This window comes from Scomber scombrus, chromosome 19, assembly GCF_963691925.1.
Source record: "Scomber scombrus chromosome 19, fScoSco1.1, whole genome shotgun sequence".
Taxonomy (NCBI): Eukaryota; Metazoa; Chordata; class Actinopteri; order Scombriformes; family Scombridae; genus Scomber; species Scomber scombrus.
In genome coordinates this window covers 5,032,459-5,056,463 of record NC_084988.1, presented here as the reverse complement: position 1 = coordinate 5,056,463, position 24,005 = coordinate 5,032,459, and the positions used below count along the sequence as shown (strand labels likewise).

General features: G+C 37.0%; 2 protein-coding genes across 2 annotated transcripts; both read left to right on the top strand.

The window, feature by feature from the left end:
* The first annotated feature begins 1,418 nt into the window (after positions 1-1,418).
* zmp:0000000662 (RING finger protein 145) lies at positions 1,419-13,804 on the top strand. Its single transcript, XM_062440001.1, has 11 exons — positions 1,419-1,680; positions 3,665-3,994; positions 5,076-5,184; positions 5,924-6,015; positions 6,909-7,153; positions 7,783-7,958; positions 8,060-8,200; positions 9,851-10,033; positions 10,171-10,318; positions 11,018-11,374; positions 12,269-13,804. Exons 2-11 carry the CDS (start codon positions 3,826-3,828, stop codon positions 13,229-13,231), a joined length of 2,583 nt encoding a protein of 860 aa, XP_062295985.1. The 5' UTR covers positions 1,419-1,680; positions 3,665-3,825; the 3' UTR covers positions 13,232-13,804.
* Positions 13,805-15,335: 1,531 nt separating this feature from the next.
* LOC134000579 (ubiquitin-conjugating enzyme E2 D2-like) lies at positions 15,336-23,815 on the top strand. Its single transcript, XM_062439958.1, has 7 exons — positions 15,336-15,746; positions 17,711-17,774; positions 18,794-18,825; positions 19,041-19,118; positions 19,477-19,582; positions 20,488-20,581; positions 22,559-23,815. The coding sequence occupies exons 1-7, from the start codon at positions 15,723-15,725 to the stop codon at positions 22,602-22,604; spliced, it is 444 nt and encodes a 147-aa protein (XP_062295942.1). The 5' UTR covers positions 15,336-15,722; the 3' UTR covers positions 22,605-23,815.
* The last annotated feature ends 190 nt before the right edge of the window (positions 23,816-24,005 follow it).

The following is a 24,005-nucleotide window of genomic DNA, read 5'->3' as shown; positions in this document are numbered from 1 at the left end:
ACAACAAACATCCACATATGTCAAAAGTCTTCTGAAAGTTTGATAATACTTGGGAATGATGAAAGCTTGATATTGTATTTGCTGTTCAATATTATTAACTTTTCAGGTCACTTGTGCATAGACTTAATTAAATACATATATAAAATTATATATAATAAATACATTAATCTATGCTTCATGAGGTTGGAGGATTTTGACCCAGCTTTAATGTTATTATGGCTCTATCCAAAATCTTATCACAAGATCACAAGAACACGTGTTGGTTAAAAATGTGGGAAATTATGCAACAGTACCAGAAAAGAACTGATAGCTGTTCCTCCAGCTTTCAGACATGTGTGATAAAAACAATGAAACATCTGTTATTAATGTCCTCTTCACTGCAACACTAAACCAAACCATTGGTCCCTTAAAACAAGTAAATGTCTACTTGCAACCCCTCCTCATGGATTATGTCTTTGATGTTGACATGAGCTGTGGACAAGTTGACCTGAGAGGGATTTTTCCTACTTAGATCCTTCTTAGATTGTTTAGATTTCTACAGGAATAAAGGAGTGAAAGTATCAAGTGTTCAGAAAATTACTTACTTACTATTTTTCTTTCTTATATATTAAATCATCTTGTGACTGGTCAAATTTAAATTGGGTCCCTGACCTCAGTTTGGGAACAACTGAAACAGAGAGTATCAGTGGTGTTTCTAATATTTTGTCCACCCCATTAACTTACATAAGGGGGGGCAAAATATTTGGAACACTTTTCAATATAATGCACTACCAGTACACCACCAGCACCTCACAAATAAATATTAAACAGAAGTATTGCCTATCTAATAATGTAAAAAAAAACAAAAAAAAACTTCTTTAAGGTATAATTAGTAGTAATAGTAGTAGTAGTAGTAGTAGTAATAGTAGTGGTAATAGCAGTCATAGTGGTAGTAGTAGTAATAGTAGTAGTAGTAGTAATATCCTTATTATTGTTAATATAAATTAATATTAGTGGTAGTAGTAGTACTAGTAATAGTGGTAGTAGCAATAGTAGTAGTAGCAGTAGTAGTGGTAATAGTAGTAGTAGTAGTAGTTATAGTAGTTATAGTAGTAGTAATAGTGGTAGTAGTAGTAGTAGTAGTAGTAGTAATAGTGGTAGTAGTAATAGTAGTAGTAGTAGTAATAGTGGTAGTAGTAATAGTAGTAGTAGTTATAGTAGTTATAGTAGTAGTAATAGTGGTAGTAGTAGTAGTAGTAGTAGTAGTAATAGTGGTAGTAGTAATAGTAGTAGTAGTAGTAATAGTGGTAGTAGTAATAGTAGTAGTAGTAATAGTATCTTGAAACATTTATTTGTTTTTTTAATTAATAATCCAGAATACTTCAGCCTGATTGGTCCGTCTGACGTGACGCGTTCACCGGAAGTGGCCACGCAAGCGACAGGAATCATAACATTGCATTTTGAAGTCTCTTTTACTCATCCTGATATCATTTAATGTGAGCTTTTTGATGTCGCTGTGTCCATGCGGGCTGTCTCTAAACATCTTTGAGAAGAGGAAGATACCGGAGCTGTGAAATAAATCCCGGTTCAGAGCCGTGAAAACATGCTGCTGCTGAAAGCTAAGAAAGCTAAATACCAGCAGCTGCTACTATCCTCAGCTAGCAAATGGCTGCTCGGCTGTGATGTCTGTCACTGTGCAAAGTAGGTGAAACAGTCTCAGTTTAAACATGCCAGAAACTTAAACGCTTTGTGCAGATTATTCTACATTTGTCTGGTTTAATTCCTGCTCTTCTAAAAGGGTTTATTATATGTTAGAAATGGAGACATCCAGAGCTCGGCCTGCAACCATCTGCAGGGCTTTAAAAAGTGTTTAAACGCATTTAAGGTAGTTTCTAAATTAAAAAAAGACTTTAGGATGTATAAAAAGTCTTAAATTGTGTTAATAAAGGTCTGTATTAGTCTGTATATTAATAGCTAACTATTTTGATATTTTGAGTCCAGCTATTCAAATGTGAATATTTTCTGGTTTCTTTAGTCCTTTATTACATTAAACTAAATATCTTTGGGATGTGTATAAAACTAGGGCTGCATGTAATGATTCATTTCATTGACGATGTATCTCCTTTAGTTATTGTCACAGCTCGTTTGGTCCAGTAAATGTCAGAAAATGGTGAAAAATGTTTCCCAAAGCTCAGAGGGATTTTTAAAAATGTCTTGTTTTGTCCATAACATAAATACATTTAGTTTACTGTCATAGAAAATAGAAAATATTCACATTTGAGTGTCTGAAATCAAACAATTTTCTTTCTTAAAAAATGCCTCATAACTATAAATCGATAATCAATGTAGCTGGTGATTAATTTAGTAGTCACTTAATCTATTTATTGACTAATCGCCCCAGCTCTAAATGGCCCACTCTTCTGATAATCAATTATTTGAGCAATTTTTCTAAGAAAGAAATGTCCAAATTCTCTGATTCCAGCTACTCAAATGTTTATATTCTCTGGTTTCTTTCGTCCTCTATGATTAGAAAACTGAATATCTTTGTGATGTGGACAAAATAAGACATTTAAAGACATAACCTTGGATTTTGGGAAACAGTGATCGACTATTTTCACGATTTTCTTACATTTTATGAACCAAATAACTAACTGAGTGACCGATAATGAAAATAATTGGCCTAATATTTTTTCTTTTAGAAGACCGTGTTAACTCTTCATCATTTGGGTCGACATAATCAGATTAATTGAACATTTGTTCAACCTAACCTAATCAACTATGACAGGCCCTTCATACTCCTGCTTGAGGTCCAGGGAACATTTCATAAAAGAGATTCACGAGCACTGCTTACAGTTGTGTTTTATGTTTTATTATTGTGTTTTTTTTAATGGACACACTAAACTGAGGGCAGGGTGTTATGATTCAATCAGAGGAGTACTGTAAGGCTGCAGCCAACTAATATCTTCATTATCAATAGGTCTGACACATTTTCTTTAATAATTGATTAATAAAATGTCAGAAAGTAGTGAAATTGATGATCTTTATTCCTTGAAGCCCAAGTTAACATATTAAGATGACTCCTTTTGTCTGACCGACAGTCACAACAACAAAAAGATGTTGAGTTTACTGTCATGAAAAACTGGGAAAAACAGCACATTTTCACAGTTGAGAAGCTGCTATCAGGGTATTTTTGTCATTTTTGCACCTTAAAAATGACATGAATGATTAATCAGATATCAAACACTAATTTGATTTTAGTCCACAGATCAATTAATCAACTAGTCATTTTAGGTCTAAAGCTAAACTGTTGAAACCTTTGCTTGTGGTCTTTCAGTCAACACGTAGCTATATGGTCGTCTACTCATAAAGAACAAGTGTCACAAAAAGCTTAAAATTAATCATTTTATAATTGGCTATTATCTATCCATGTTCTACCTTTTGTTTGTGTCCAGTTGATTTAAATAATGATATCATTGGGAATTATTGTGATATACTGACAACAAATGAATTCTTGGCCATATCGTCCCAACTCGTTTTCCATCATCCAGTATGATTATGAATCAGGACTTAAATTGCTTTCTGTCTGGCATGAAAAATATCTTTTATTTAACTTCATGAACCCTGAAGAAACTATTTGCCTCTGACTTTCCTAACTTGAGTTTTTTTTTCATTGTTTGTCTTTCAGATGACAAGAAGACGACCAAAACAGTAGTGAAGCTGCTAGTAGCGTGTGTCCTGTACAGTGAAAGCGTTGACAGCTAACAGCATGTGACACAAACACAAACACACACACACACACAGAAGCGCTCTGCTCACCAAAAAAAAAAAAAAACGTTGGTTTCAAAGATGCCTCGTCTGGAAGAGTTGGCCAACGTTGCCCTCAGGGTGCCAAGCATACTGGTGCTGGATCTGCTTTATAAATGTGACATTGAAGGATTAACGGAGCATCTTAAGGCCAAAAATGAAGACATGCTCTTCAAATACAAATATGTCATCTGGAACATGTATTACCTTGGTATGTATACATATAATACTGATACTCATTCAGGACTGATTCATCTACATTTATTCAGTGTTTTCAGATATTTAGCTTAAGTTTTTTCCTTCTCTAAAAAGAACAGCTTTTAAGTTTGTTTTAAAACAATGGCCCATGTGAACACTATAAAGGTTATTGGTTATTAATCATTTCTGCTGTCCATATAGCTGTGGTTGGATCCCTTCATCAACATATTTACTGTACAATTAAAGTGAAGGGGGACAAAATCCACAGTTTTTCTTCTGAGCAGTAAACCCTGTCTGACTCAGCCAAATAAAGTGATTATCTTTCAGAGTTAGTTTTTTAAGGATTAAATTCTCTCTGTGTGTTTTATTATTATTGTTGTGTTGCAGCTCATCAGAGAAACACTGTCCAGGAAAAATGTACTTAAAGAGGGAATTTTGCTTTAAAAAAAAGACTGTAACTGTGGAAGTTACCATCTCAATTTTGCCAACTCATTCAGGCATTTTTGCTCAAAACAAAACTGTGGATCTTGTGCCTCATCTTTTAAACTGGAGTCAAACTAAGAAGGAATAATTAAAACAACCGACACCAGCAACTCTTTCAAAGTACATATTGGAATTTGGGAATTTGAGTATAATATTAAGATACAATTGAAGAAATGTGAACCTTTCCTTTGTGATTTTATCCACCCTGCAGATTTTATTCAATAAATAAATCAGAAAAGGGTTTTTTTACGGTTTGTGGTGGATCACTTTCCTATTTAAGAACTACCAACCCCAGAAAAATATCAGGTTTTAATAGTTGAGTTTTATCTTCTGAATATATTTTGGACTTCAAGAAGCTGTTGAAAGATGTGTTGCTGTGTGATTTTTAGACTGTTTTTGGCAGCTCACTCAGCCTGATAAGTTGAGTCAACATTGCGAGAATTATTGAGGACATTAAAAATAGCAAATGACAGCAGATCTGACAACCAGCAGGATTTAGATGGCAATCTATTTAATATATGTGTGTTTTTTGTGTGTGTGTGTGTATTTTTTCACGAGCTTAATCAAACACTGAGAACATAAACTGAACATTCGTCTTTTTTTCCTTCCAGGTCATGTGATCAACGCGGTGGTGTTAGTTCTGCCATTGAGACACATTGTGACGCTCTACCTCCATATTCTTGCTGCCCTCCTGCTATACATGGGGCATCAGATTTCCAAGTGAGACTACTACTACTACTACAATTACTACTACTACTACTACTACTACGCTTCCTAGATTTATTAGATTGCACCAGGATCCGCTTTCTCCTGTGTCAATGCTTGGCTGCAGTCACAGATGGCCTCCCTCTGTGTATCCAGTATCATTCAGCCTTCTATTTAATTTTAGAGACTGAGTTTACTGTATCCTTCAGCCTTCTATTTAATTTGAGAGACTTGAGCGTACTGTATCTTGTGCTGAAGCCGTTTTAGTTTACTACTCACTGGCTTGTAAAGTTTGTCTTGTAATGTGAGAAGCAGCAGCGGTGGCAGTGTCTTTAAAGGCTGCTTGCTCGTTGCTATAAATAGGACCCAGTTTGCTGACACAACAATAAACTGATCAAATTGAGAAAAAGATGTATGCATTTACTAAAGATGCACAAAGACATTAGCTAAATATGCTTTGTTCCTATTTTGGAATTATTGTACATGAGCAGAATAAGAATAATTACTTATTTATTGCTTCATTTGTTCATTCATTCATGTCTTTATTAATTGAACTAAGTATAAAACAGGTTAATTATATGCAGTCGAAGTACCTCAGAGCCCTGATGTCTCTGTGTGGTAATATTAGCTAAATGTGGTGTAATTTAATACAGCATACAGTTATTTTCAGCAGGTTTTTATGGTTGCATGTGTCCTGTCTACTGTCTACATACATTTGTAAAACCATTTTTTCCCTCTCCTGGTAATTTGACAGGGATTATGTTCGTGAGGAGCTGCAGTATGGTTATGAAGGCGCAGTGTACCTGGACTCTCTGGCCTTCAACAGATTCGTCTCTGCACTGACGAGTGAGTCCCAAAACCAAATGTCTATGCAAAACATTTAGACAGTGTTGCATCAGTCTGTAACTCGTGAACATACATAAATGTAATTGTTTTTCTAAAGACTCTTGTGAAGAGTTTTTATAGGGTTTAAGCAATAAATATGCTGTCTATAATGATATACTGCAATTATTTTCATCATCAGTTAATCTGTGTTTATTTTCTTAAGTTATTTGGTTCATAAAATGTCAAACACTGTGTCTCGAAGTCCATGATGATGTCCTGAAAAGTCTTGTTTTGTCCTGACCAACAGTACAAAAAGCAAAGATATTCAGTTCACTGTTAAAGAAAACATAAGAAACCAGAAAATATTCACATTTGAGTAGCTGGAACCAGAGAATTTGGATATTTTCTTCTTAAAAAGGACTCAAAATGATAAATCAACTTTCAGAATAATTGGTGCTTAATTTAATAGTTGACAACTAACGGATTAAACGTTGTAGCTCTGCTGCAGTTTATGAGTCTGAATGTTTTGGCGAACTGTAACAAATGTCATGTTTGTAATAATGAAACTTTACATTTCACTTTGAAGTTCCACTGCAGTCAAAAACGGTTGAAAGACGTTGGTACTATGTGCAAAACTTGAGCCCACTTATTTAGTTATTGGTCATCAACTCTCATAATGCAATAAGACATTTTCACATGTTGGAGTAGAAAAAAGCTGGATTCCATTTAGCTGCTTTAGTTTCAGGGTCTTGGCTTTGTAATGCTGGCTCACTGTCACACAATGTTGGAAGCTAATTTTTTAAAGAAATACTTCTGTGTAAAAAGGCTTTCAAAGGCCATGATCACATAATAGTTTATTTACACCTAATCAATCTTTAACGTCACATGTGTGTTATGTGTCTGTCTGATCTCAGGTCAGATCATTCTTAGCACGCTGTGTGCCTTCCTGATGAAGACCAGAAAGGTGTGGCTGTTCTCCGTGCACATGCTCCCCCTGCTGGTCCGACTCTGCGCTGCTACTCCTCACGCCACGCTGCTAATCGTCAACACTTTCTCCATGGGACTGACCGGAGCGGGGATCGCCGTGTTCCTCCTCTCAAATCTCTTCGTGCCATATCGCCTCGCAAAGGCTGCCTACTCACAGCTGCTTCAGCTGGAGGTAATCTTACTGTTTTTATCACAGTGTGTCACTTTTGTTCAAATAAGTTTGAGTTTTTATACTTTTTCATCTCCCACATGTATGACAAAACACGAGGAGAGCTCGTTGGCTTGGTGTGAAATTGTGAGATTGTTAACAGCTTTGGCGAGGTTTTAAAAAGCACTTCAGTAAACAATGTTATGTAATGTTTCAAGAGGTTTAGTGTAGCATTGTTTGTTCAGATTGTTGTGTTATTTTTAACACTTTGAAGATCATTTTGACCCTCACTTATGTGTAGTGAGAGTGGTGGACATCCAGTAATGAAATACATCAATAATAGTTTAAGTGAAGGTGTCATAATTAAAATGAATCAGTGTTACATATCACACAGGTTTGTTTTAATATGATTTTCTTTTTGTTTATCTAAATTAATTTTCAGTCATCTGTGTATAGTTGGGATTGTTTTTTCCTCACTTAAGGAAGTAAATGTAGATAGTATTTCTATTTATCAAGAACATGACATTTCTCTCTTTCATACATAATCATTGCTCACACTTCTCTTCTTCTTATTTCTGGTTTACTTTAATGTTTCTGTTCAATATTCTCTAAGTCGTCCTCATCAGGCTGTGGGTCTGTTTCCGCTCCCTCAGGTGATCGAGCTGTACAGACTTCTAGCTGTGGGAATCTCTCTGTGGAACCAGTTTGCCGTCCCAGTGCTCTTCAGTGTCTTCTGGTTCGTTCTGTTCGTCGTGCAGCTGTGCTCAGACGCCATGTCTGGTAGCGCCTCCTCAGTCCATCAGGGAATCATGTTCTTCCTGCTCACAAGGTGTGATGTGATTATGTGAGTAAATTATTCCTTAGTGTGCCATTAGTTTCATTTGTCTCATGAGCTGCTGCTGCTGCTGCTGCTGCTTTCTCTCTCTGCAGTGTTTCTGAATGTTGTGCCACACCATACTCTCTTCTGGGTTTGACCTTCGTGGTGTCCTATCTGGCGCTCGGGCTGCTCAACCTATGCAAGTTCTACCTGGGAGGTTACGCAGCTGTTCAGAATGAGAACGTTATGCACAGGTGACGAGTTTTTCCACACGTTTCTTTCCACATTTGAAGTCTCAGAAATGCGTCGTGCTTATTGTTTGAGCTCCACTGTGCAGAATTATATACTGTATGTGGAGAGTTTGACACTTGAAGGATGTTTTCACATTCAGCTGCTGAAGAGGGAAAGTTTCTCTGAGCTGAACATAAATCTGAGTTTAAGATTTGTGACTTTAGAACTACTTTGGGAGAGTTGTGTTGTTGGATGTGGAAACTGGAAGTCTCATGTAGGAAAATTTTGTCCAGCAGTTAAACTTTTGTCATATAAAATACATTTCACAGATTTCTGGATAAGTAGTAGCTATAATTTTAAGAATTTTTAGAGTGGTATTTGAACTTTTATGTGGAAAAAAACATTAAGAGACACAAATTAATATTCACAGCAGGTTTTTTAAAATAAATCTTTAAAACATGTCTGGAGGGGATCTGAAATATGTTTATATCAGTCTGTTGGTTTCTTCAAGTGTTTTGTGTTTAATATGTGATTACAGCTTCTCTCTGGTGGCGATAGGTTACCACTAGGGGACGCCAAAGTTAGACTTGTTAAAATCCCACACAAGGAAAGGAAGGAAACATGGCAGCAGTTTTCTGAGATAAATAACTTACAGTATAACTGCACTGTGGGATGTTTCTTGGGAAGTGTTCTCCCTTTGCAACCATAAACTCTTGACATTGTTACTGTCTGTTAATGTACTTAATCAACTTCATTCTGTCCAGATTAACATTTTAATTACAATTAATGTATACTCTGAAGAGCAACATTACTCACAGAGTAGATAAGATTAATCTTAATTGAATAGCAAATGTGAGATGATTCAGTTAATGCGAATAAAACGGTAAAAGATGGTGCCAATAAAATTGTTGACAGTTTTTTTCTGAATGCTTTAACACCAACAGTGAATCTTGAAGCACTAAATCTGAAACAATTAACACTTGCATTTACCAAGCGTTAACGCACGTTCTCAGTTTGTTAATTTTATAACACACTCTTAGCAAAACTGTGAACACTGGTGTCTACATTGCTAGACTATTATGCAAATTGCCTTTTCACATTTAGATAATGAGTTCACTCACAAATCAGTTGGTTAGAATAACAGTGGAGGCCAATACTGGACAGGGAGCAAAACAAATAATACAGCAAATAACTTTCTACCCCTTTTAGGATTTATAGTGTGTTATATTTAGAATATGCATTCATACACACATTTGAATACCTGTGTGTGTTTGTTACTTCGTGTAAGACTAAACTTGCAAACTGCTGTACACAGAAAAAGCAGAACCCACAAGATGTTTTCATTTTTACTGTCAGTGCACAGTTGGTGCTTTATGTGCTTATTCAAATTCTTTAAAAAGTTTTTTAAAAGTTTTGCAAGAATTTGGTTGCTTTTGCAAAAGCTGTATAAAGGTTTTGTGGTTGTGTAGCCTATATATTTAGAGATAGTGCGTCACATGATTAGAGGTTTTGTTGTGTATTATTTCTTCATGTTCTCTTCCAAACAATAACTGTACTATCAACTTATTCTACCAGTCTGCATGTCTAAAATCAAAGTGCTGTTGTTCGTTGTTACTTCCCCCCCCCCCTTTTTTTTGACTTGACATCTAATTCTTTATCACTCTTGTTGTCAGAGGTGTGACTGAGGGCGTCACTCTGCTCCTCCTCGCCCTCCAGACGGGCCTGCTAGATATGCAGGCACTGCAGCGCACCTTCCTCCTCAGTATCATCCTCTTCATCGTGGTCACTTCGACTCTGCAGTCAATGATTGAGATAACAGATCCAGTCATTCTGGCCCTGGGTGCTTCCCGTAACAGGTGACAGCACAAGCAATAAAGTTTATTACCTCTGTCAGTATAAAAGTGAAGCTTTTCAAGTTTAAAAAGTGACATACTGACATACTTAAATATAAAACACTTCAATGTGGTGGGTCTGTGTTTTTATTTGCTTCTAGGAGTCTCTGGAAACACTTCCGCGGCCTCAGCATGTGTCTTCTCCTACTAGTTTTCCCAGTGTTTATGGCCTATAAAATTTCTCAGTTCTTCCACATGGACTTCTGGCTCCTTATTCTGGTGTCAAGCTGCATGCTTACTTCACTTCAGGTAGGGGGAGTGACTGCACATGACTGTCTTATCAAATGTTCAACAAAACAGGTTGTATAACATGTTACAGTGTGTCTGTTTGAAGGTTTAAAATTACAAAAACTCAATAATTGAATCAATAAATGGATGTAATTCATAAAAAAAATTTCGACACTCATTGAATTAGTTTACTTTAAATAACCAAAAAGGATCGGTTATTATATGCATTTTATTATATTCTTTTTTTTTTACTTTGACATCTTTTTGACACAGTTTTGACACTCAGCTTTTTAAAATGTTATCATCTTTTATAAAGTTAAATGTGTCAGATTCCTCCTCTTATTCCTGACAAACTTCTGATTAATCAGTAACAACAGTTCATTTGAATCTGTGTCAAAGAGCCTCGCTGTGTGACATTTACTTGTGGCATATGAAAGAGTGAAAGTGAAAGAGTTTTTAATATCTTTTTACTTTCACCTTTCATATATGTGGACCTGTTCAGCTCATTAAATAGCCATGACACTAATATTAGGGTTTAATTTGAACTTTTCATAGATGAAAATGTGTACTGTAAAACCTTTTGGGCAAAGCTTTTCCTGGAAGCTGAACTGAAAGCCACTATTAATAGAATATAACATTTTACAACTCTGTCTCTAGTGGCCATTTAAAAAAGTAATAAAGATATTTTTAAAGTAATAAATATATTTCCTCCTTGTGCAGGTTACAGGCACTATGCTGATCTACTCCCTCTTCATGGTCGAGCTGTTTCGCACGGACCCGATCGAAAGCCTGGACGAAGTGATCTACTGGGTGAACGCTGTCAGCAGGGTGCTGGAGTTTGTGGTGGCCCTCTGCGTGGTGGCGTACGGCACGTGGGAGTCGCTGTTTGGAGAGTGGAGCTGGATGGGAGCCTCTGTCATTATCATCCACTCTTACTTTAACGTGTGGCTCAGAGCTCAGTCTGGCTGGAGGAGCTTCCTGCTCCGACAGGAAGCCGCTAAGAAGATCAACTCCCTCCCCAGAGCCACGGCTCAGCAGCTTCAGCAACACAACGACGTCTGCTCCATCTGCTTCCAGGTTAGTCAAACTGTCGGAGTTATGTCATCTGATTGGTTGTAAAGCTAAAGCTGGGAACAATCGACACTATCTTACAGCTGAAGCCCAATCACTACCCTTAATAGGCATGGTTTAGGATTTAAATATCTCACCTCCTGACTTATTTTTAGACTAGTCGCATTGTCAAGATTATATCAACTGTGTTTGATGTGCTGTGACAGGAATCTGAATACAGCTCTGTGGCTGATTAACAACAAACGTCCACTGTGTTATTAAAGTTATTAAATGTGTGAAGCCGGTTAGACTGTAAACACTAACCTGTCTTTCTTTTTTAGTTTTTACTCCTTCAATTCAACCTAATTCAAGACACACATATTGTCTATTGTCAATTATGGTTTATTTAACATTAGTGGGAAATTGTAGCAGTGCACAGAAAGTTGCATTCTTTTTATTATATATATTTTTTATTATATTTAAAACCTGAACCACTCTGTGTGTGTTTCTCAGTTCACATTAATCTGAGAGACTCACTTGTTTCATCACTGCCAGAAAAACTGACTGATAATATCTATCATCACATTATATTGAAGCATAGAGTTAAAGAATAGTGTGTTGCCCAACTCTACATACATGTAACATACAGTACTGTGTATGTAGCACTAAATGTCAAGTGTAAGTTTTTTTTAAAGCATGTTGATCCTGTTTTTCCAGTTTAGCCTCACTTCTTCTTGTACGGTTAGGCTTGATTATTTGGCCTTCAGCCATGTTTTTTGTTAAACCAGTGAATATTGTCTGTTCCTGGACTTGACAATGGTGAGTCCTTCCTGCTGTCAAGGAAGCAGCCACTTTAATCTAGGTTACAGAGAAGATGATAGCCTCACCATTTGCTAGTTTTAAAGATGTCTCTCTTTACAGGAAATGAGCTCTGCTGTGATCACCAGCTGTGGACATTTCTTCCATGGCAACTGCCTCCGCAAGTGGCTGTATGTGCAGGAGACCTGCCCCATGTGCCACCAAACGGTCCGACCCACAACTTCAGGTCAGAGCCAGGCTTCGGGTGACGCTCCATCAGCACCGCCTCCGGGAGACGCAGGGCCAGATCCGAATGCACAAGAAGAAGAGCAGAATCTGGACAACAGCACATCCCAACAGACAGAGAGCGATTTGGTTAATCCTTCTCCCCCCGAGCAGCTGGAGGAGACGGAAAACATTGGGGACGGAGATTGTAGGACAGCTGATAAAGACCAGTCAGCTGAATCTTACAGGAAGGCCGTCCAAGGTCTTCGTTTCAGCTCCAGTGGAGACTTTGTTGGCTTCGTCAGTCCCGTCGCAAGCTGCACTCCTGCAAGCGTTTTTAGTTCTCATGTGCTGCCGGATGAAACTTTTAACATGCACAACCCATGTGAGGAGAATGGCGTGGAGCAGTGTGGAAATGCTCAGGTCAGGTTTAGGCTACCACAGCTGGCTCCTGGTGCTGTGTATGAGGACGCTTTTGAGAGCAGATCTGACTCTAAAGGAGTAGGATTTGAAGACAGCTCTGCTTCCTGTTCTTCAGTGCCCCAAAACGGCGATGGTAAATACGACATTTGTGTCGGGACACATAAATCATGGAACAGCCTTGATTTACTAGAAACAAACAATTATAATGACAATCCTGAGGCTCTCTTTTTAGAGAGTGATAACCAAATGTCTGTCAGACTATGTCATGAAAACTCAGAACTCTTAGACTCTGTAGAGCGTCCTCAAAGTCATAACGGTAACTGCTTGTATTCAGACTTCGACCAAGGCTCGCTCAGAGAAGCCGAACCTGTCTCACAGATCCCTCGGCGTTCTTCGGATGCCACTTTCTCTTGCACAAGCACAGACCACACAGACTGACTGCCCTGCATCAGTGCCTTGACGGGTGTAAAAGGGTGATCCTCCACATTTGCCTTCTCTCTGTAAACCAATACAAAAAAAAGTATCCTTTACCAGACAGTATAATGAATGTTTATCAAATAACATACATCAGGATTGAATTTAGAGACAAAATTGCGTTGACTGAAAATGATGCACTCATTGTGTACAAGTGTACAGAAATTGTAAAGTAAAAATTTAAAAATAAATAGAAATTACGTGTTAATATAAAGCAATTATCTTTAATTCTAACAGGTTACAGGTAAAAATGTTTACTTAAGAGAAACTAAATGGAGTCTAATTAATTTTTATTTCTTTTTTTCTCTTCATCGTCCTGGTCGTCGTCATGTGTGGCATCTTTGTGAAAGCGACGTGACAAAAGAAAAAGCTTGAACAGTTGTCTTTGTTATTCATGGATCGGCCTTTTGTACTTTAAAGGTTCTCGTGTCCATCAGTTTTAATTTACAGCTGTGAACGTGTACTTTTCTTTCTGTCTTTCTTTTTTTTTTTACTGAAGTCTCTCTCTATTAATAAAACCATGACAGGTGCACAATGTGCTGGTACAGTGTGTCAGTTTAATGAAGTCTTAACAGAGCATCACATGTACTGAGACAATGAAAGTATTCAACATCTACTGTTTCAGCTTCACAGTCATCAAAAATACAATCAGAACAGGTTTAATACCAAGTTGGTTTTAGGGCGTCCTCAAAATCATAAAGGTCCTACAGTACATTATGAAATTATCTTCTAATGGTCAATATGAACAGAAGTAATGCTTATTTTTTGCTTCTTGTTTCTTCAGTTTTCTTCAGATGTATGTGCAGAGTTTGACACACTAAGGCTGTTTTCACATTAATCTGCTGAAAGTGGGAAGTCTCTCTGCTCATTGATAAACTAACGTAAATGGTCGGGCCTACGAGCATAATCTGAGACATTCTGACGCAATCCTGATCCCATATTCAATTTACAAAAGTGTGATGTGGGAAATGTGACGCCTCCAGTGCACAAAATATTGAGAATTTACTCTTCTGTTGGACAAGTTGTGTCCAGCAGTGAAACTTTTGAAATTAACAATATTTGCATGTATTTGTTTAGGATATTAACATGAAAAATATGAGAAAAAAGAAGAAGAAGAAGTCCTGCATAATGTCTCACTTACTGCTAAAATATTTATTAGATCACATTGGATATATTTGCAACACCACATTTCCATATATGGGCTGCCTTCATCATAGAGTCTGACTCATCGGTTTGACTGATGAGCAACTTAAACTAACACAAAGCACGTGTGTCACCAGTCAGAAACCAACATTACATAAAAAGAGTGCAATGACACAGCATAACAATGCCCATCCATGTAATACCAAAACCCTCCAAAGGTAAAAGAACAAGTGAATTAAGAGCATATATACTGACATAGCCTATCATGAAATTTATAGTGTTATTAAATCCATTCTATCAAAAATTCAAAGGGGAATGTAAATCAGTTTGTCAAAATGTAACATGAATAAAACATCTACCTCCAAATGGCATTAAACTGTTACAGGTCAAGGATTTTAACATGGTAATTATATTTTTTGTGGGGGAAAAAACAACAAAAAAACATAGACAACACATCATTGTTCCTACCAGAGTATTTTTCATGTCTCAACAGAAGATCTGGACTTTAATAATGAAAGGGCCTTCATTGCAAATTAAACGCTGACATGCCCTGACTACTTTGCATGTTTTTTTGTTTTTTTTAACAGCAGGCTTGTAACCAATCTGCCATCACATCCGGCCTGTCACTCAGCAGCCACCCGGACGTATTTTTAATCCTAGGTTGGCGACGGAATGAGCAAGCATGCAACGAAATCTGTCCACACAGAAGCCAGTGTTCTTTCTAGGAGGGCGACGGACAAACCCCCGCCCTTCTCTTGCTATGATTGGCTATTACTCACTATCGTCATTAGTTGGGCGGGTTCTATTTGAGCCATGAGGATTCTGATTGGTTAAAGGCAGTGTAAGAACATCAAGATGAGCCAATCAGAAGCGGAGGAGGGCGGGGCAGCCTTCACACACAAGCAGAAAGCCTCAAATACATGAAGACAGCCGCTAGTCGGCTAACTGCATCGAGCGAAACCAAAAGAGAAGCTTTTGTCGTCCGGGGTTACTTCACCCTGGCACACGCACTTATTCAGAGAGATATAATCCAATAATATTACACGTCAAGAAACTTTGCCTTTATCTTGAGGCGTCGTGTTTTGTGAGGTTTGGGGAAGAATAAGCTGGGTAAAAACTCGCATACGTAGTTGTGGCTAACTGCGCTAGCTCGGAGAGAAAAGAAGAGAAAAGGCCTCAGCGTCAATTATATGAAGTGAGTAAGATAATAGCTGTTTAAAATCATCCTGGCATATCACGGTGGTTGCCATTCACTGCTACGACTGTACGGATCGGACAATTTAAAAGAAGGGGCAGAACATCGAGAAAGAAGATGGCTTTGAAAAGGATCCACAAGGTAAGGGTGTTTTAAAAAATTTTTTTAAAAATGGGGTAGCTGTGTGTAGCTTCTAGCTCACCGCCCTGATATCCTGTGAAACATGGCGGTGAAACATGGTCGAGGGAAGTGTGTGTGTTTGTTTTAAAGTTGCAGATATTTTTTGTGAATATTTGTAGTGGGGTTTTACACAAATTGAGGCAGACGATTGTCTTTTTTTTTCATCCCCTTTTTTTTTTTTTTTTTAGCACCAGTCATAGTTTCACTGCTGGTCGACAGAAAGAAAGAAAAGAAAAGAGGCCGCATGAATTGCTCAACACTTACATATGTTATTGTATAAAAAAATAATTTATACTTTTTTAAACTTGTTTACATTTTTTTATAATTTTTTTAACTAATTTATTTATTTTTTTGTTTTTTCTCATCCTCTTTTTAAATTTTTTTTATACATGCTCTACTATTTTTATTCTTCTTATATGTATATATTTTTAATATATGTGTACATCATAATGTTTTAAATTAAGATAAATAGATATATATACATACATGTCTAAGGGGAGGAAGGGAGGTGAAGGAAAAAAATGAAAAAAGAAGTATTGATAAGTTGATCTAAAGCAACTACTGGCAATGACAAAAAAATATATATTATTGTATAAACAACCCTTTATGTCTGAATGCTGTCAGGTGGTATAGCAGTCTAGCCATCCCCAAAGAGCTTCCTATTCACATTTACATTTTTCCTTTTCTTTTCTCCTCCTTTTTACATACGTTTAAAAAAAACAAAAAAACATTTCACATCAAGACACTCAGGAATATACTCCATGTTACCCAGAACTCATGACTCATATCACACACACTGAATCTGTGTTAGTAGTCAAAGCTGTGTTCATCATGATACATTTCCTTGGTATGTAATCGTGTTTGTTCTGAGCCTGTGCACATTCACAGGGTGTGTGTGTGTGTGTGTGTATGTGTGTGTTAAATGGAGGAAATTGGCAACAAAAGTGAAGTAACACATATGAAGTGTTCACACTGATTCCTCTCTTTGATGTCGACTACATTAAGAAAAAAAAGGAAATCCCTTAAAACTTGTTTGTACATAAATGATACTTAACCTACCTTTTGATATAAGTGAGAGGCCTCTAACTTAGGTAATAAAGCAGATTATTATCATGACGATCTTGCTGTGATGATGCAATTTTTTATATTTCTAAACAAATTGCAACACACAGTGAACATGAAGCTTTCGGGGAAGCCCCCACACAGGCCTTTAAATTTCTTCTGCCTGCTGTTGACTAAATTCCATGAACATGCTTGTAAACAGAATGTACTTAACCTAGATTTCTAATGTAGGACAGATACCTCCAAGCTTGGGTAATAAAGCAGGTTAGTTAAAACACGTTTTACTCAATCCCCAACTAAAGTTTTACAATTTGTTTTTAAAGCAACATAAATATTCACAACTACAAACATGCGGTGCCTTGACAGGTTTCTCAATTCTTAAATTCTGCCCGCTGTTGACGAAAATCCTTTACCCTTCACCCCCCACGAAAATCTGTAAACATGCTTGTGAAATTGTGTGTGTTTGTCACAGGCGGTCCGGGTGGGGCAGACACCCACACCTCACTTTAAAATAGCCGTAGACCTAAAAATAATAGTAATGTGACTGTAGTGTATATGCCTAGGTCTCAACTTGCTGTTTAACTGTGTAGATAATAACAAGCCCCCTCCTCCTCCTACCCAACACCCCTCAGATGGTGTAGAGTTGAACTCGAATATGCAAAAACAACGGGAGGTGTTGTCAAAATAAATAAAACATAGTAACTGTAATGTAACCTCTTCCAACAGTCCATGTTGGCATTAATATAATTGTCTCGTATGTTAAGTGCTACTCCGTCCCGTGCATCAATTTCAGATCGAGTCTCATTGTTTTGTCTTTTGAAGCTTATGTGCTCATTATTGTTGTAAACCTCTTTTCATTACAGGAGCTTAACGACCTGGCTCGTGACCCTCCGGCACAGTGCTCGGCCGGCCCAGTGGGCGATGACAGTAAGTTTCTACCCAGATCTGTTCAGAGGGTTTATAACGGTGTCAACGGGGGGAGAGCGACAGCAGATGCTTTCTAAAATATGATGTAGGGGGAAAAAAGCACTTTTAACATATTTTGAAGATTAATGTGGAGCTACAGCTGGAGATCATTTGCATCATAGATTAGATGTTTTATTGTTTTGTCTATTATGTCAATAAATGTGGAAAAATATCCTTATTTCCTAGGTGATGTCATCAAATGTATAGATTTGTCTGGCTAACGATTAAAACCCAAAGTTATTCAGTTTACATTGATATAAAACAGACAAGCTGGAACCAGATCATTCTTTATTATTTTTGCTTTAAAAATGTCCTAAATGATTTATTTGTTATCTAAACAGTTTTCAATTCATTTTCTGACAATCGACTAATTGTTGCAGCTTTAGATTAGAGTGAAAACAATCTGGACTTCCTGAAACTTAGAAGTAAATCCATCCTATGAGTCAACATTTAAACACTAAATGCTACATTTCCTAGAATACAACTCAGGAGTGTTTATGTATTTACTTTTTTAGACCCTTCTTTTGTCAGGTAAACACCTTTTTAAAAAAAAAAAAAAAAAAAAAAAACCCAACCACCCAATTATATGACGCATGCTTTATGTTTAAAAGTATTAAGTTTCTAGCCAGATCCAAGATGACCTTATTTTCTCTAAGTTTAGAAAACTCCCTTCAGAGCCTCAGCAGACATTATATACACGTTTCCACTGGCAGAGTAGTACACTGACATTAAGGATTGAAAAGCACAGATAGATGTAGGTGTTGTACAAAGCAGTTATGATAAAAATTAGAGTAAAACTAATGAAGGGACTGAAGTCTGACCACCATGGCTATAAGAAGAGAGATTACTGGAATTCTGATGCCAGATAAGCAGAAATGTTACTGAGAAGGGGGCAGACTGTTTTAGAAACGTTGTTCCTGTCAGACGACATACCTGTGACCGTTCCTGCTTATCTAACTTTTACTTTCTGTTCTCTGCAGTGTTTCACTGGCAAGCCACAATCATGGGACCTGTAAGTAGATACTTGATGACGTAACTGTCACACTCTTTCTGCCCTGACTGCACAATGACATTGAAGTTTGTCACAGAGATTATGAACCTTTCTGCTTTTAATGTATTCATGAGATAAAGTTAAATTTGATTGTTATAATAATGGGAAGCTGTGAACCTGCTGGAGGTTTTAGATAATTCTCTTCTAAAGTATGTAAATGTCATTCTTGCTTTCAGAGTGACAGTCCATATCAGGGAGGTGTTTTCTTCTTGACAATTCATTTTCCAACAGACTACCCCTTCAAACCACCCAAGGTAAGCCTGCATGCTCGATATACATGTTTGGGTTTGGGCTACAGTATCAGTCATGCTCACTGCACCCTTGTTTTGTGACGAATAAGGACGTGTATTTTCAGGAAGTGTGGCTTATGTAAAAGTAACAAAGCCACATAAGTTGTAAATGAGGCCGAGTCTGCATGTTTGTATGCGTAATAACCCCTCTGGAGGTAATACCTGTCATGCCAGAAGTCATTAGTCACAGCCCTTGTACGTCATCACCTGGTTTGAAAGGGATTTAAATGACAAAACATGAACCTGGACTGTGACTCTGCATTATTTTACTTGTCCTCACTGTGTTTATCTTATCATTTGTTTTATTTTTTGTCTTTTTCAGGTTGCATTTACGACACGAATTTACCACCCAAATATTAACAGTAACGGCAGTATCTGTCTGGATATTCTCAGATCACAGTGGTCTCCTGCACTTACTATTTCTAAAGGTATGAAGGAAACGACACTTTGAGTTTTTTTGTTTTTTGTCTTGTCATTTATTAGCTGACGCAAACTGCAAGTTCCTGGTCACATTCATAAACAAATCACTTAGTACCAGGAACAGGAAAGTTACAAAATGTTCTCCTGCTGACTGAAATCTGTTTTACTGCTTTGTGATAGCAAAAATTTAGCTTTTATACAAACTGTCCCTGATTATAAACGTCTAAATGCTAGTACAAAAAATCAAGATAAAAGCATTTAGATATCAAATGGAAATAGCTTCTCGGGCACATATATAAGTTGCTGGCATTCAGTTTTGCATTATTCAAAGTTTTCATATAAAAATGGATCAATTGACTACCTGTAATGTGAAAGGTGTCACTGGTTATGTTACATTTACTGTATCACACATCTCTGCAGTTCCCTTCACCTCTGTGTAGCACTGTAGCCTTTTTTATGGCCTGTAACTTTACTGTCTTTCCTTGTTTTTGAAACTGCAGCACTACCTGCCCAGCACCTAACAGCAGACATGTGAAGGTGGCAACTAGCTGGTGAACAGTGTGGAAGATTAGTGGATGTGTAAATAGGCAACTGTTTGTATAGTTTTATATTACCTCCGAGTAATAGTGGCCAGAAAGTCTAATGTTGCCTGTTTTTTTAAGTTTACCAGACACTGAATGGATATGAATACCATTTAACTTGGTTTATAATACGTGGCATTCATGGTCAACTTTCTCATTATGCTGTGTTTGGGTTTATCTTGCTGAGATACTACAGGCTGTCAAACATTAATCTACGTTTCTTGTATAAATAGGTTAAAATGCAGAAAAGGGGGAATTGCAAACTCTTCATTTGCTTATTTGAGACATGTTTAAAGAAAGTTTTAACATGTTTTTATCTTGTTTTGTTGTAGTTCTTCTCTCCATTTGCTCACTCCTATGTGACCCCAACCCTGATGACCCACTAGTGCCAGAGATTGCACGAATCTACAAAACAGATAGTCAGAAGTAAGTATATAAATCCATATAAATGTGTTTAATTCTCATTTAACACTTCAAAATATTCACTTCTCTTTCTGAAAAAAACACTGCACCCACAATAATCACCACCTTCATAATCCTAGTCGATTTAAAATGACTGAAAATTCAACAGTACGAGCATCATTACGAGTCTAGTGTGTAACCTAGTTTCACTCCGTCAGGTACAATAAACTAGCTCAGGAGTGGACGACGAAGTATGCCATGCTTTAGGGTAAGGCCAAGAGCCAGTGCTGCATCTTGGCTAGTGCTCTGGGATTGGATGGTTGTGTTTTTGAGATGCTCATCTCTCATCGGCGTAACCAACAGTTTGGATCCCACTTACAAAGTCTTATGGATGCAGTGTCTTTTTATATTATTTTGTTTAGTGTGTATATGTGACTGTATCATACTAATATCTTGCTATGCGTACACACGAGTATCGTAGCTGTTTTGCTTTACTCAGATCTTTGGGGTTGAGTTTATTATTATGTGCACCTTGCTATCCTGCAGAGTGTTACTGTTAATAAACTGGATTTATGCATTTATTTATTTATTTGCCAACCCAGTGGTGTCACACCCACAACTAAAACAATCTCTCCACTGAGCAGTTGTGGGTTGCCTCTTATACGAGCCAGAGAAATGAAGACCCAGTATTAAAGGACAGGATTAAATGTAGCACTACACACCACTTAAACCATACTTATACTTATATTATATCTCATTTCTGCCAAGTCTGTTCCTGTAGATGCCTCTAAATTTTACACACTGCACCTGCAATAGTCATAAGTCCTCAAATAAGCAAGTTTTCACAGATAAAGCAGGAAAAACCAGATGAGGATTTGTGAAGATCTTTTTTTGAGTTAAAAAAACAAACGAGTATCTTTAAAAGACCACGCCTGAGTGGAAAAATTATTTTGCATAATTTCTGATCATTTTCCAAAACATAGGGTCTGTTTTGGTTTCATTTCCTCTCACTATGTTTGTTAAATCAACTTGCAGAGACCTGAGAGTCGCTCCAGATATTATTAGAAATAAAATCCATCCAAGTTAATAATTACATTGCCCTTTTCTAAATTTCATTTCTGTTTTTTGGGGGATTTTCTTTGTTGTTGTTGCACGGTAAAGCAGTTTTCTTCAGGGACCAGTCTGAAAAATGTTCTTGGTGCTGCATTCAAGGACACGCCAACAATTGGCTGCCAAAAAGCAACTGCATTCATGAGCTATGATGTCTGAAATAGAGGCTGGAAGACAAGAGACAATAATGATAATGAGAGTTTAGTTGTTTTTTTCTTGTTTGGAGAATGTTTGAGAGCGGATTAGAAACCAGGTGTCACAGCGTTCTTCAACACACCTGAAGGCCATGTTTATTAAATAAAGATATCAATTGAAGTCTTTGCAAGTTGATGATCATAATGAGCCGAACTGAGAGTAAACTATTTGCTGCCTGGAAGGAAATCAGTATAAAAAGGTTGAACAGAACATAAATGATGAAATAGACTTTTTAGAGGATTTCATATATTCAGAGTACGAGTTTATCTTCTTAGTGTCTGAACAGACTAACCCAAAACCAAATTATTTGGGTAAAAAGATGAGAAGCGATGCTCTTTGCATGTAAATATAGCCACTAACTCCAGCATGTGAAAAGGTTTGTTCTTGCAAAAAAAAGAAAAGAAATGTAATCTTGTCTTTTGATGTGTCATTGGATTATTGCACTCTTTCAAATTTTAAGAGCTGAAGTTTGGACGTTGTAGACGGTATTTTGTTGCGTGTACTGACACATTTTGTTGGTTGGGATGCTAACTCAGCTTGCCCAACGTGCATTAAGTGCATGTGCTATAAGAGAATTTGACATAAAGGCAAGCGTGCAACTATTTAAAGTCTTGCACAAGTAGTGTAAGTAAGTTGATTTGTACGTTTGAGGCTTACATTATATTAAACTTTTCTTTTTTCTCTCTTTTTCCTCAGATACACCAAAATGGCAAAAGAATGGACACAAAAATACGCAATGTGATGGCATCGTTCGGAAAGCTGGAGGAAAATGTTGTTGCTGGTTCAAACTTAAAAAATTCCGGGATCTTTTTTTTGTTTTTCCCCCCTTTTTTTTCCACTTTTTTTTGTTAATCAGAGCATTTTACCTCCTCTCCCCCCCCCCCTTACTTCCTTTTTTTTCTCCACCTGCGCGCTCATAAGAAGATAGTGTTTTTCTCTCTCAAGGACACGTGCCAGTTTCTGTGAAGTTTCGACTCCCGTTTTTGTACAGAGTTTAAAAAAAAGAAAAGAAAGAAAAAAAAATCGAAAAAAAAATCACCATGGTTCTAATAACTCGGTTTGAGCATGCACCAGTAAAAGTTTCTTTTTTGTTTTCTTTTTTTCCCTCCAAACCTCCAAACTTGGTGATATTTGTCATTACTCTGCACACACTTAAGTAGAATCTGATGCAGCTGGTCTCCTGACTCTCTGAATAGCATATCGACCCAGTGCTGATCTGTTTGGGGGGTGACTGGCTGGACGCTTCGGGGGGGTTCGTCGGTCACAACTCGACTGAATGCTGGGTTTCTCGGGGCATTTTGTAGAGAAACCTTCTTTTTCCAGATCCTTAAATTCTGCTCTTAAATTTCCAATTTAGCACAAAAAAAATGTCATCTGCTTGATTTATTTGAGCCTGAGGTAAAAAAAAAAAAATCATCTGAAAAATGTCAATTCTCTCTTGAAAAGCTTTGAGAAACTGGTTCGTGGGTCTTGTATCTGCCTCCTTGGACTGGTGTGACTTCAGTCAGTATGTTCTTCTGATCATTAGTATAGGAATCTATTACCTGAAGAAAGAAGTGTATCTTATTCCACTATCAAAGTGTGTGTACAGAGAAGCACAGCAGTATATATCAAATGTTAAGGAAACATAAAATATAAGATCTTCAATGTTGTATTATTATGCATGTTAATAAAGGTAGGCTATTATATCTGATATGTTTCTGCAGATTTAAGTGGATTGTAAGGCTGAACAGTTGGAAAAATTTGGTTCCCCTCAAAAGCTCTATTTCTTTTTATTATTTTTTTTATTTTTATGTTATTTAGAAGTCAGTAGATGAGCTATTAGTTTTATGCCCACTCGAACACTGTCTTCTTGTAGCCCTAAAATATTGATGCAAAGCCAATGGTTGATAATCAACCTGTGGCTCTGTTTTGTTTTTAGTTTTCCCTTCAATAAAGTTACTTAAACCATAACATAAATGAGTTGTGTGTCTCTTGTTTTTGCACTCACAGTAAATGTTTCATTGTTGAATATGAATGATAATTTAAGTGTCTTTTAAAATAACAGGGGAAAAGTGCAGTTTAGTTTATTACATAATTGTATATGCTGGTTTCATCCTTCAAATAACATCTTGTGCTTGTAGAACTGGGGAAAAGTTGTCTT